This window comes from Colletotrichum lupini, chromosome 3 (assembly GCF_023278565.1).
Source record: "Colletotrichum lupini chromosome 3, complete sequence".
Lineage (NCBI taxonomy): Eukaryota > Fungi > Ascomycota > Sordariomycetes > Glomerellales > Glomerellaceae > Colletotrichum > Colletotrichum lupini.
Genome location: NC_064676.1, coordinates 517,639 through 531,122, shown reverse-complemented (window position 1 = coordinate 531,122; position 13,484 = coordinate 517,639). Strand labels below are relative to the sequence as shown.

At 42.9% G+C, this 13,484-nt stretch overlaps 3 protein-coding genes and 1 non-coding gene across 4 annotated transcripts; 3 read left to right on the top strand and 1 right to left on the bottom strand.

The window, feature by feature from the left end:
- Window positions 1-5,428: 5,428 nt before the first annotated feature.
- Window positions 5,429-7,369, top strand: CLUP02_04885 (uncharacterized protein; the record flags this gene model as incomplete). Its single annotated transcript, XM_049283895.1, has 5 exons — window positions 5,429-5,551; window positions 5,656-5,949; window positions 6,013-6,444; window positions 6,620-6,832; window positions 6,902-7,369. The coding sequence occupies 5 exons, from the start codon at window positions 5,429-5,431 to the stop codon at window positions 7,367-7,369; spliced, it is 1,530 nt and encodes a 509-aa protein (XP_049141038.1).
- Window positions 7,370-7,456: 87 nt separating this feature from the next.
- On the bottom strand, window positions 7,457-11,102 carry CLUP02_04884 (uncharacterized protein; the record flags this gene model as incomplete). Its single annotated transcript, XM_049283894.1, has 22 exons — window positions 7,457-7,544; window positions 7,617-7,704; window positions 7,779-7,867; window positions 7,938-7,963; window positions 8,115-8,221; window positions 8,288-8,328; window positions 8,362-8,403; window positions 8,518-8,579; window positions 8,653-8,725; window positions 8,781-8,847; window positions 8,904-9,091; window positions 9,183-9,401; window positions 9,478-9,530; window positions 9,609-9,698; window positions 9,736-9,788; window positions 9,859-9,991; window positions 10,055-10,089; window positions 10,147-10,362; window positions 10,432-10,527; window positions 10,652-10,694; window positions 10,762-10,871; window positions 10,934-11,102. 22 exons carry the CDS (start codon window positions 11,100-11,102, stop codon window positions 7,457-7,459), a joined length of 2,088 nt encoding a protein of 695 aa, XP_049141037.1.
- On the top strand, window positions 9,447-9,527 carry CLUP02_tRNA107. The gene has a single exon. It is a non-coding gene; the product is annotated as a tRNA-Thr (tRNA).
- Window positions 11,103-12,092: 990 nt separating the features above from the next.
- Window positions 12,093-13,217, top strand: CLUP02_04883 (uncharacterized protein; the record flags this gene model as incomplete). The annotated part of the gene is made up of 1 exon (XM_049283893.1): window positions 12,093-13,217. The coding sequence occupies one exon, from the start codon at window positions 12,093-12,095 to the stop codon at window positions 13,215-13,217; it is 1,125 nt and encodes a 374-aa protein (XP_049141036.1).
- Between the last annotated feature and the right edge of the window lie 267 nt (window positions 13,218-13,484).

Genomic DNA, 13,484 nt, shown 5'->3' with positions numbered 1-13,484 from the left:
TAGAGAAATAGTAAGGGAATCCGCATAGCCCTAACTTATTTAATCTTAGTAATTAAGATTCCGACCTTAGCCTCGCTATTAACTAACCGACTTACTACCTCTTTAAGAAGAAGAAGAAGAAGAACTAGAGAATAAAATTATTATTACTTAATAACGAAATCTACCCCGTTAGATACTATACTTTAATATAAAAACTAAAAACGATATTATACCTAATACTTATTAATTAATTAACTTTACTAAGCTCTATAATAATAAAAATAAATATAATAACGAGAAGTATAATATTTTTAATAAGAAGCTTTAGATTTTTAAAGTATTATACTAACGGGTAGGAATTAGTAAACGATATTATTCCGGTACTTTTTTAAATATACTTAAGGGAAGGGCGTTAACTTTCTATTTTAACTAACTTAATAATACCTCTAACCCGCTTAGCTTCGATATAATATACTAGAGGACTTAGGAATACTTTAAGCTACTTACGAGCCGTTAGAACTACCTCGCTAAGCTCTATAACTTCTACTAATATTCTATAGTTCGTAAGAACCTAAGTAAGTCGAACTAATAGATTTTATAAGCGCTAATTAATTATATTATAATCCTTTATAAGGCACTAGCTACTTAAAGATCTATTTTTAATATAAATAACTAACTCCTTTATTACGTAAGTAGTATACTAGAATATAGACTTATTATACTTAACCCAGTACTTATATTTATTAATATCTATTACTAGCTTAGTACTTCGATTAATATTATAAAAAAAGAGCGTAACTATAGTAAGTAATAGTAATATTTTTAAAATAGTACTTATAATAAAAAGGTCCCCGCTACTTACTAAATCGACTGTACTTATAATAGCTCTAATAAAAAGACCCGATTTAATAAGCGGAATTAACGCGGCCGCGGCACTATTAATAAAAAGTGTTTTATTTATTATAAAACCGGCTATTAGTTAACTAAGCACTTAAAAAAAGAGCGACGATAAGTATATAAGAAGTATAAAAATAGTAAAAAAAGAAATAAGAAATTTATACTAAGCTTATACTTATAGTTCCTTACTTTTTATAAAGAAACTGCCCTTACTAACGACGACGACGACGATAATAATACTATAATTTAATACTTTAATAACCTTAACTTTAACTATAAGGATAATTACGAGGACGAAGTTTAGATCTTAATAATATACCTTACGACTATTACTAGTAATAGAACCCTTATAAATATCCTTACTACTTAGGTAATAGAATATAGCCTTATTAATACTACCTCTATTAACGAGTTAACTAAGTTTATAGAACTAGTAACCTCCTTTTTATTAAATAGGAAGTACTCGTTAGGGGACTTTTAAAGTATTATACTTAATACTAGCGCTACGGAATTCTTAACTACGGGCTACCCTTAACTCCTCGTATTATAATAATAACGACCTAAAGTTACTTTCGATATTTCTAAAGCTAGCGAGGTAAGTATTTAATTTAGTAATAGCGAACCCGTAAGGTTATTAAGATCTACGGTTATTAGTACCCTATTTAGTAATATTACTTTTTATATTTTACTAACTAATACTCCTTTTTTATACTACTTAAGGGATATAAATAAGCTAGGAGTATACTTTAATAATATTAATAACTTATTAGTTAAGGGAGATATTATAATACTTATTATTTATAAATAGGGATACCCTTAGCTTTTGCTCCTCGATAATAAGAAAGCTATTACTAACTACTTAACGGAGGGCGAATTATACTACTTGTATTAGCACTTTAGCTACCCTTCGGTTCCTCGTTTCCTAAAGCTACTTTAGTAATTTAGTAATAATATAAAGATCGTAGCCCTCGAGAAGCTTACGAAGATCTATTAATAATACTAACTTAACGCTACTACCCCTAGCTAATTTAAATTTACCCTACGAGATAATTACGATTTTAATTATAAAATCGTAATTAATATAATATACTTAATAAATTATAAGGGCACTAACCGACTAGTACTTTACGTCGTTAATACTATTACTTCTTTTTAAGTAGTAAAGTTCTTTGCGGATATAACTACGAAGTATATATAAAAAGCTCTTTAGCTATATTAAATCGACGTTTACTTTAGTCCGTCGGACTAGATTATTATAAATATTAATAAGAACTTTAGCGCTACAAAGTTTAAATCTTTTACTAGATTTATATTTATTAAGGTTAAGGAAGTACTTATTAAAGCTTATAATAGTATTAATAAAGCTAAGAAATACTACGCGGTACTTAAAAAGGTATATAATATTATTTATAATAAGTACTTATTAATAAGCACAGAGGCTATACTTTAAGCTATAATTAAAGTAGTTAATAATATAATTAGCCTAAATAGCCTCGTTCTTATACTCCTCGTTTTTAGAGCTTTTCTACGCACTTCTAACGAATCTTTATTATTACTAAATATTATTTAACGTATAAAAGTAGTTAAAAAAGTAATAAGGGAAGTCCGCAGACTTTATATTAATAAGTAAGTAAGCGAGGTACTAGTTACTCAAAACGGACTAAATATCTCTTATATTATTAATTTATTACTATAGTTAGATATTAAAGTTTAGTAAGAAGGTAAGGGATAGAAAGGCCTTTTTAAGCTCGTCTTAATAAATAGTACTACTTACGTAATAAAATTACCTTACGGCTTAATAAGCTTCTAGGCTACTATAGTTAAACCCTAGTACTTAGAAGAGGTTAACCCTAAGCCGCCGGTTACGATAATAAAGTACGTTAACTACTTATTAATCCCCGTAGTTGACTAGTTAATTAATAATAGCGCTACTATAAACGAAGTCTTTAACGAGATTATTATTATAATTAATAATAACCCTCTATTACGGAGTAAGAGGATTAAAAGAATATTAATACGGCGCGGCTATAATAATACTTTTATAACTACGACTTATTTTATATTTAAAAAAGAAGTAAATCTTAAGCTAGTTATTAAGCTCTATAATAAGGGTATTATTACTACCCTAAGAGCACTTTTTATAAAATCTACTAGTAAAGAGCTTTTAAGACTAGTAAAGAGAGGGATAATTAAATTCGTTTAACTTAGCCCTAAATATAGGGATATAAGGATATTTAAATCTTAATTTGTTAATGAGATTAAGAACCTAGGACTTAACCTTATTAAAAAGTCTTACTTAGTTATATAAGGATATAATAATAAGGGGAAAAAGGAGATCTTTACGTAATTACCAATAATTTAAAGAACTAGTTAATATCTAATCCTCGCCCTAGCCCCGACTTTAATTTAAAAAGGCTACGTTATTTAGCTATAAAATATTATTTAAGTATATATATAATTAAGCTAACTTCTTTATTATAAGGTTTTTGCTTAATTACTAGCTCGGATCCGTTATTTATACCCTAAGGGTACTATTTTATACGTTATATAGCTACTATATAGTCTCGTAAAATCTAGTACTTATTAATAAGTAATATATAATAAGTATTATTTAAAAATACTCTAGATAATAATATTTACGTTCGATCTATACTTACTAGTCTCGATAAGAGAAAGCGGATTATTCGGTATTATTAATATATAAACTAATAATATTATTAAACTATTAAATAAGACTTTTAGTTAGAAAAAAGAAACCGAGTTTAAGCGCGCTAAGCTACTAACTAAACTAAAATGATAATTATTAACTAACGAGCCGCTTATTTTTAATAGCGGGATTATTTTATTAAAAAGTATTAATATAATACTTAGATAAAAGAACTAAGGGAAAAAGCTTAAGTAAGTTAACCCCTCGGTATTAAATACTAAATAATAATTCGTTAAGTAGCGAGCTTAAAGTGCCTATATCGTATTAATTTACTAATTAAAGGTAGCTTTTAATACGTCGTTTACCGCTTAATACTAAATAGATTTATTATTTACTAACTACGTTATGCTAAATTATTATATTAAATAGTAAATAGATTACTTAGACTAAGGGCTTATATTCGTATTATTAGATCTAATTATAGCTAAACTCTTTATCTTCGTAGATAGGTTATTCGTAAATAATACTAATTATACCTTATAGCTAGGTTATGTTATTATCTTTATAAATAAAAAATAAACTAATAAGAGCTTTACAATTAATAATAATATTATTTACTATAGCTCTATAAAGAGCAAAAGGATTACTTAGAGCGTATTAATATTAAACGTTTACGGAATAGTTATAAATATTAACGTTACCTATATTATTTTAACTACCCTAAACCTTATTACTAAATAACTCGACGTTCTAAAGATCCTTATTATAATTTATATAAATTTATACTTATTATATAAATACCTCGTTAAACTAGGTATTACGAAGGAAAAGCGCTTTATAATAGATATTATAATACTTAGGTAATTATACGAACGCCGTAAGCTCTACGAGATCCGTTAAATTAGTAGCGACGATAACCTAGCTAACGGGTTTATAAAGAGCATACTAAATAAGTCCTTTAAACGATTTATTAATAAAGGAATTATTATAGTTAAGATAGAAAAATAGGTAATACGTAATTAAAATAGTAATATATTATAAATAGTAAGTCGTTTAGCGAACGTATACGCCTCTTAGGCTTTAGCTTAAAGAGAAATATACGTATTTAGGGCGTAATTAGACTAATAAAAAGCTCTTTTTTAACTACGCTAAATTCGACGATTTCTAAGGAGTTTAGGTATATAGATTATATATATTAAAGGATTAGAAAGTAATTAAAAAGAGGGAATACTAAAAATTTCTATATAAATAATTATAATAAAAGCTATACTAAAATTTTAATATATGGCTTTAAGTACTTCTAAATAGGGGATTAACTATAGATTCTATTATTAGTTCTCACTAGCGGGGGACCCAGCCCCTATTCTAGCCTTTTTTATTACAAAAGTAAAAGACTGCTAATGTTAGATTACGAGGTAGAAAAGGGGCCCTATTAGTTAGTTAGGTAGGGGTGGTAGGTAGGCAGTCTGGGCCCGTGTAGACGGACCCTTCTACCTACCTATACCTACTGAGGGACCGCGGGCTCTGCCCACGATCTTCCCCTCCTACACATACACACACGCAATAGACCTATACTGACCTATTGACCTAGTCGCGACCCAAAAGGTCTGACCTGCCTACGTGTATACCAACACATTTCTTGGACAACAGCATTTTGTCTGCCCACGGCACTTGCTGTTTATCGCGAAATTTAAGCCGTGAAGCAAATACCTGACTGGACTTACTAACGTTTATTCCGAGTATAAGCAGAGAATCAATGTGAGTCTAAATGGGCACTCAATGCAAATTTCAAACGCGGGCGATTTGGGACACATAATACCCGGAAATCAAGACCTATGCTGTCTTCATATTCGATAATTTGAAACACCGTGATACATAAGGCGGTACACAAAGCATCTACACAAGATGGAAAATTACGGTCTTATGCTGCATAGCTCATGTTGCTCAGCCAGACGAGGAAAGCAGTGGGGAGTCTCTGGCAAATCAGCTCCGCCAACAGGCTCTTGGCATCGACGAACCAGCAGCGGAGTGTTGTTACCTTACGCAAATATAAATAGAGTACGAGGTCGTTGAAAATCCCACAAACTCCAAGTCCCATGGGTGTGCCCGCTTACTTCTGATTCAACGCTCAGAAGAAATATTCCCCGACCCCGATGCCAACCATAATACAACCCCACGATGTAGTCGTAGGCAATCGCACCGAAAACCATCGCCATCTCGAGACTTTTACCAACATTTTCCTTTCCAAAAACGATGTGAATGGGCGGGGTTCGGTTCAAACATCCGTCTCCGACGTAGAAAAAGACATCATTGTAGCCTCTAGAAACGGCTTCATTAGCACTGTCCTAGCCTGGGAGCAACACCTACACCTCCAGCTACGACCTGATGACGTTTGGCTAGCCATCCTTGTTAAGTTCAGCTTTTTCGTCAACGGGCCTGGTCGTGCCGAAGCGCTGCGCGATCGTTTCGTCGTCCATGAGGGCAAATAGGACCTCGTCGTCTTTGTCGATGGCGGAGTCACCGCTGAGAACATTGACGTGCCAGCATTGACGGAGAAGCTGCTTGAATACCGACGGTGTGATGAGAAATGGGAGAGGCTGGAGATATCTGGGGTTAGCGACTTTCCAGTCATCGATCAAAGTAAGCTACCTGTCGGCTTCACAAGCGTTCCTATCACGTTTGGCAATAGAATTGCCGGAGGAGAAGGGGCGAGTGATGATACTGCTGAGACTATACAACTGGCAGGATGTGGAGGGATGAGATTGCTGAATGGTCGGGAGTCGACGAGGGTAGCTCCGTGTTCGAGCTGGTGGCTCCTGCAGGATAAGCCAGGGCCACGAGAAGGCAGAAGAAGCCAGGTGAACCTACCCAAGTTAAGTGCGAAGAAACTCGCGGAGCGCAAGCCATTATGCAGGAACCCAGTAAGCAAGCTTGTGTTGAAGTAAGGTAGTTCGAGGAAATGCCGCCGAGAGTGCGCCTGCCTCCTCGATCTCAAGATAAATCCCATTTGGAAAGTTCCTTCCATTTGTACTAAAGTTGGAGATGTACCTGCCTTGAGAGGCAGAAGCTGTTCCTTCCATCTGTTGCTCTTCTCAGGGTCAGTGCCCCTTCCCTTCTTGCTTCTTCCATCTTGCTTCTTCCATCTTGCTTCTCTTCTCTCACCTACAAAAAGGCTTCTCCTTCTCACCCAGCCTTGCCAATTTTTTCACCTCGACGCAGCACACTCACCTTGCCTTTCATGCAACTGCTTTGCCAACTCTATCCACCTCATTCATCAGTACAGGTACAGCTCGTACATCTCTTACCACTGTTAGTTCTTTGTTATACCTACCGCTCACATGCTCTTTACTTTACCTAGCTAACATCAGCCTCAGACAGACAACCATGCCTCCTAAGAAGAACTCTGACGCCGGTGCTGCCGCCGCTGGCCTCGACTGCACTGAGTCCGAGATCAAGCTCATGATCGCCATCATGGAGCTCATGGCTCGTCCTGCTCTTGACTACGACGCTCTTGCCGCCAAGCTTGGCTCTGCCAGCACCAATGCCGCCCGCATGCGCGTCACCGCGGCCGTCAACAAGCACCCGACTTGGTTCACTGGCGGCGGCGCTGTTGCCACCAACGAGGACGGTACTCCGGTCAAGAAGGCTCGTGTCAAGCGCACCCCGAAGAAGAAGGCGCCTTCCGATGAGGAGGACGGCAATAATGCTGAGAAGCAGGGCACGCCTTCCAAGAAGAAGGCACGTACTGCCAAGGTCAAGGAGGAGCTGGAGGATACCACTGCCGAGGATATCAAGCCGAAGCTCGAGAATGCTGAGAATGCTGAGACCGCCGAGGGCCAGATTTGAAGGAAGGAGCTATCACGGGGTGACAGGACTTGCACATACTTCACTTGGATTGTGGGCAGGTTCAGAGGAGCCTTGAATAGGCCGCCATCATGCCACCGTGCAATCTGTTATCTTGAACCTTTTCAAGATCTGAACAACGCTTGGATGCATGGGGATAGCAAGGTTAAATGAAGGCCTTGGGATATTCACAGACCAACAGAATTCACAACATCGCGTTTTCAACAAAGGCCTAATCAGGCAGCGCTACTGATAAAGGAAATGCTCCATGCTTTTGTCCCTTCTGTGAAACAGGTCCACAAGATCAACGCTGCTAAGACCAAAGATCCGGTTTAAGACTCACAAGGGTCACATCCATCTACCTTGTGATAAATGCCAACACTTTTGTTTCAACCGCATGATACCTGCCAACGGCTAAGAAAGTGCGTGTTGATGCTGGGAATATGTCTCTGGATGGCGACGCTTGCACTGCCTTTTTCAGTATGAATGTTGCAGAACACGCTACTCACGTTCATGAAACTTCTGCAAATATACTTAGGGTAAGAAAGACTCGAGTTTTCCGTTTGCCCACGACCTATCCATCCACAACTCCATCAACTATCCACTCATGACATGGCCATCCTGATCCCTATTTTGGTAAATGACCAGCAATGATGGATTTCATAGCAAAAGAAACATGTCTATTCCTACCTATTTATAGGGTTGATCTAGTAGTCCCTCAAAAGCCCCCGTTTCAATTCGGGAAGACTAGCATATCAATGCGTTCGCGGTGGTCACTGCCTTTCTGAGACAGCCACCAATCTGCCCTCATTATTGCGCCCTTTGGCCGCACCATATCGACTTGAATCTTGTCTTCTGGTCAGTAAACCCATCAATCGTACTAAAAGATCATGGATGACTTCTTGCACTTCAACGAATTACTGCCTTGACTCTCAAGCCGATGAAACGTCAAGATATCAAGCCTGCAATCACGAAGTTTAGGCCCAATTACTCACAAGAACCAAAAAGAGTTCACCCCCCCGGTGCTGAACTGGGGGCTACATCTCTGGTGCTCATGCTGGGACTCGAACCTCGAACCTAGCGTAGGCTAAGCCAGTCGATCAGGCTCGCCCGTAACCATCCCGCCAAACGGCAGTTTGACCTGACCTCACAGGCCTGTGAGGCGCCTGCTGCCGTTGGTGACAGGATTGGCCACGAGTAGACCTATATCCCTCTGTCAAGTGGTGTTAGCCGAAGAGGTATACCGTTGCGGTTTCTCATCAACGTCCCGGCCGCGCCTGCCATACCTCTCTCCTACCGCCACCACGGGTAGCCACCACGTGACGTACGCGAACCGACATGTAAACACCGACGCAACCGCTTTCTTACGCGTTAAGTGATTCATAAAACGGACTCCTTCCCAATTTTTATCTACATAGATTCGCCAGGGATTTGGTAATCCTGAATGCTGCCTTCAAATACCAGTCCACTGTGACCAACGTCTAGGAGGGAAATGACTTACCCCTGAAAAGAAAAGAAACCCCGAGAAAACACTCACGGAAAATTCTAGAAGAGCCAGTCTCATTGCCATCCGATTCAGGCAATTGGAAAAAGGTGAGACTCAGATAAGCAATACCTGATTTAGGAGTATCCGGACCTTTGCTAATAGGCTTGATAGTCGCCTCAGCCCGCTGAAAGAAGAGGACTCGGTCTCGACTCGACGAGCATGAAGCAAGGGCCATCATCCTACGATGATGAGACATAATAGGAAAGGAGAAAATTTATGCCGCGAGCAATTACTACTGGGTATGGGATCTCATTCGGCATATTCCTTCACAACATGTCAATATCGAGGCTGCAGTTTGCGGGCCTCAGAGACGAGTCGAAGACTAAGGATGAGAAGGAAACCAAGATGACGGAAAATAGGCGACACAAGCTGATACTATACGACATAGCTCTCGGTACGAAGGGCCTTTGAGCAACGCGCTCGGCCGCGCCTGCTTCTTGGCTAGTCGTTGAGGTCGCGATGCGCTGCAGCTCGAGCGGAGTGCGCGAGCTGGCGCGACACTACACAAACTACAATTTGGGCCACTCAAATATCGCCTTGTTGGCTAAGTGGTATAGCGTCTCACTAGTACCTAGTGACATGAGAAGATCGGCGGTTCGATTCCGCCACGAGGCATTGCTGTTGTTTGTGAGGGGCCCTATGGATCGAAATTTAGTTCTTGTCGATTCGACAACGCATCTTTCCAAACATTTTTACCTTCTTGCTTTCCCTGTTCTGGCGGGTGTAACTTTGTTGAAAGTTCTCTCTGCCATTTCGTCTGGAGACGGTAGGTTTCGCCTGGTAGGGCTGCCCATTTGCGTGCACATCCCACCCTCCCACTCACCCACTGGTCGCTTGTTACACGCTGCCGCATGAAAGCCAAGACAAGGACAGCTTCTGTTCTGCTCCATCATCCATTTCATCGAAAATGGAATTGGCCCAGCCTTGCAGGTTTGCCATGTCCAACTTGTCCACAGCCGCAGTACTCCAGCAAGGTCCAGCCAGTTGTGCCAGCCTAGGCCACCAGGGATGCCGATGGAGAAGAGCAGCAGAATTTGAGAAAGCCGCGGGAGAAAAAGCCGAGCTAGTCTCAATGGCGGCTGTGCAGAATGCCAGAATCTCCATCCGCAAAACTCCATTGTGAAAAAAGTCTCAGGGATTACCTGCTGCGCCCCTCCGGAAAGTGGGCAGAGAAACACTGAGACAGAAAGGAAAAGTCAAGCTGAGCTCGGCCTGGCCTGGTTGGCCCCCCCACCTCCTGAGAAAGCCATCCACTCTGTTCTTCCCAATTGAGTTGACAGATGGGTGTCAAAAGTAATGATTGGATGATCCACGGAGAAGGGGACAGAGTTCAATAGCCTCTGAAGTTTGGCGTGCCTTGCATATCCTGGGCGTGGCTGCGATTCTGCGACGGGAAGAGGGTCACACGGGTTCATATAGGAGCGTGCCGTGCATGCGGTATTCCCACTCTCTATGGATGTCATAAGTGCGGCTGTTATTATGAATTACTCGCTTCCGGAGTCGTGGGATTATTCTTTACGCGAGCTGGCGAAGCGCAAGTCGGGCCCGGCCTGGAATTCGAGCCCGCTCGCGGGCCCGGGCATGGCATCATATCGGTTGCTTTTTGGCTTGGCCGCTTAGCCACGTTTGGGATTTTCCCATATTTCCGGATTTCTCCAGCCATCAGTTGACACCTTCACAAGTACTCATTGGCGACTATTCCACTGAAAAGAATAAAACGGCATTGTTGGAGAAATCACAAAAGGCCGACGGGGTAACCTGAGCAGAGAAACCAGAAACCAGCTGGGATGAAGGGTGGTCTTCATCTGTTAGCGTTTTATTAACGTTACATTGAATTTCACGTGCCTACCACGCCTACGACCACGATCCAGTTTCTGTAGTCGGCCAATTGGCTAAATCTTGGTAAAGTTGATGAACCTGCCTGCGGATTAGTGATTCTCGGCACGGTGGCCGACGTTGCTATCGGTCAAGGACCGTTCTTGTGCCAATTGATACACTAGACACTAGACAGCGGTTCATACGCCACCTGACGTCAAGTATGCTGCCATTCTTCGCTGTCTCGGGTAAATGGCACAGATAGGTAGGTGGTAAACTGACCATCAGAGACTCCAGAGAGGGCAGAAAATCAAACCACTGACCACGACGCGGAAAACCTCGTATCCATCGCATTCTCTTGCAGATCTGAACCATTTGCAAGCAAGTCAACTAAGTAACTCGCACAACAAGCGCGGGCAACTAGCGGTTAGCGGCACCTCGAGTCTTTATTTCGGCTAGCACCAGAGGGACAAGACACTGCCAGTTTGACACGGACAAGAGTGCACAACACTGGGGATGACTGGGAATCCAGAACATTATTACGACACTTATGACGGCGGTGGAGCCGTCCCCTGATCGCCCCCGATTATGACTCGCGCTCGGAGCGCGCGCCCGCCCAGAGAGGAAGGCCTCCCAAAGACCAAGGAATGGAATTGGACCATTTTTTCCTTTCTTGCTTCAGACCGTCTCTGCTGTCCGCGGACTAGCCCACTAACAGTATTGTAGACTGCAGTCCTGTTAGCAAGGAGGGAGTGGGATGGTCCCCGTCCCGAAACCCTTGGTGTCCCCGGCCATCGGATAGCTGGGAAGTCTGTCCAAGAAGTGTTGTGTCCAGTGCTTTTTACTCTTTGGGAACTCTGTGCTCCTGTTTTCCTGCCAATTTACCATCTTAACTTTACTGCCCTACCTATTCGGTCAAACTTGGACTCTTCTTCAACGTTGATCGAAATTTTACGTGTATTGCGTCTTGGAAGATCTCCCGCCCGCGTTCTTCGAGACTGGACTGCTGATATCCCACCGGGCGGCCCACTACACGTTGCTCACGCTGCCCCAACGGACCCTTCGATATCGGGGATTTTGGGGGAACAGTTACGGGACCATCCCACGAGGCCAAGACCACGGTTCTGCAATCGTTTTGCGATCTGTAAGGCAGAATATGGAGTAAAGGGGGTCGAACTTCGAAAAAGGATACGAAAGAACCAGAAGACACATTCGAGACACCCTTGACTTGAATTGATTCTTAGTTTCATCTTCTCGTCGGGGCAAGAAGAGCAGCAGTAATCGGTCCGCTGTCATTCCCAGCAGCGCGTGGGGGAGAGGCCAATATTTCCCTACCCAAAGTACATACAGAACACAGCACTCCAAATGACGACGACGTCCGATCCGAATCCAATGACAACCCAACGAGGCGCGGCGCCTCTAACGACCGTCTTCGCGACGCCTGACTTTTGCAACTCCCTCTACTGGACAAACACAATCACGCCGCCCCTCTCGAGCGTAGTATGCATGCCCACATCATGGCACCAGGTCAACGACTACAGCTGGGGCTACTACTCCCCCGGCATCTGCCCATCAGGCTATACCGAAGGCTGCGCGTTCCCGACCTCGCTCGCAACCTCAAAGGACGGCGCCGTCGGCATGGGCGGGCCCGTCACGGTCGGCGAGACCCCGCGGCTGTGCTGCCCGACGGGGTACGTCTGTTATACCGACACCAAGAGCTACGGATACAGCAAGTGCATCTCCACGATCCCGACGACGTCGTTTTATAATAGCGATAATCAGCCGACCTCGCAGCTGGCGCTGGTATATGCGGTGCAGGTGCGGTGGGCGAGTTCGGATTTGAGTATTTTGGAGACGGATCCGACGGTGCCGGGGGCGACGTATACAGGGGCCACGGCTACGGGAAGCGGAGGGGAGACGGTTGCGACGACGGGGGCGCAGACGGGGAGTAATTCGATTGCGACGGCGACGGCGACGAGTACACCAGCCGGATCGGACACCGGGTCATCGGACGGAGGGGGAGGGGGTATTTCAGTTGGCACGACGATTGCGATCGCGGTTGGGTCGGTGGCGGGGACGCTCGTGCTGGCGCTGCTGGCATTCATCCTCCTCTGGCGACGACGCAAGAGACGGCACGCACAAAAGATAGCAGCAGCGGGCGAGAACGGCGGTAGCGCAGACAGCGACTCGAAATCGGACTCGGTGGCGCCGACGATGGCACATAAAGCGCCGGTGGGGAAGTCGTCTCTGGACATCATGTCACCCAGCACCGCGAGGCCGGGAACGGGCACTACGGTCGTGGGTGACGAGGCGCTGCACTCGCTGCGGTCACCGACGACGACGGCACAGCTTGACTCGACGACGGTGATGGAGATGGAGACGATGGAGAGGCCTCAGGAGTTGCCCGATACCAACGAGGTGTTTGAGATGGAGGGCGACATGCCGGGCCCGCCACTATACCGGGAGAAGGAAGGATGGCCTCTTAGGTGACGAGGGGGGTTTATAAGAGTGTTATTGACCTCGTCTTTTTGCGACATCAACCAGCGATGTGTACCCGTTACCATCTTGTATGTCAGGATATACCTATTGTGGTTTACTGTGTTTATTGTAGCGCTGGAGTTCATGTAGGGATGGGTTATGGAAGCTCTCGACCCGCTTCAGTCGGTTCCTTGAAGAGCTTTCGAGAGACAATACTCTAGAGAGCGTTACTATGCAATTACTGCAAATCAATATAATCGAAATCAATTCTACACTAGG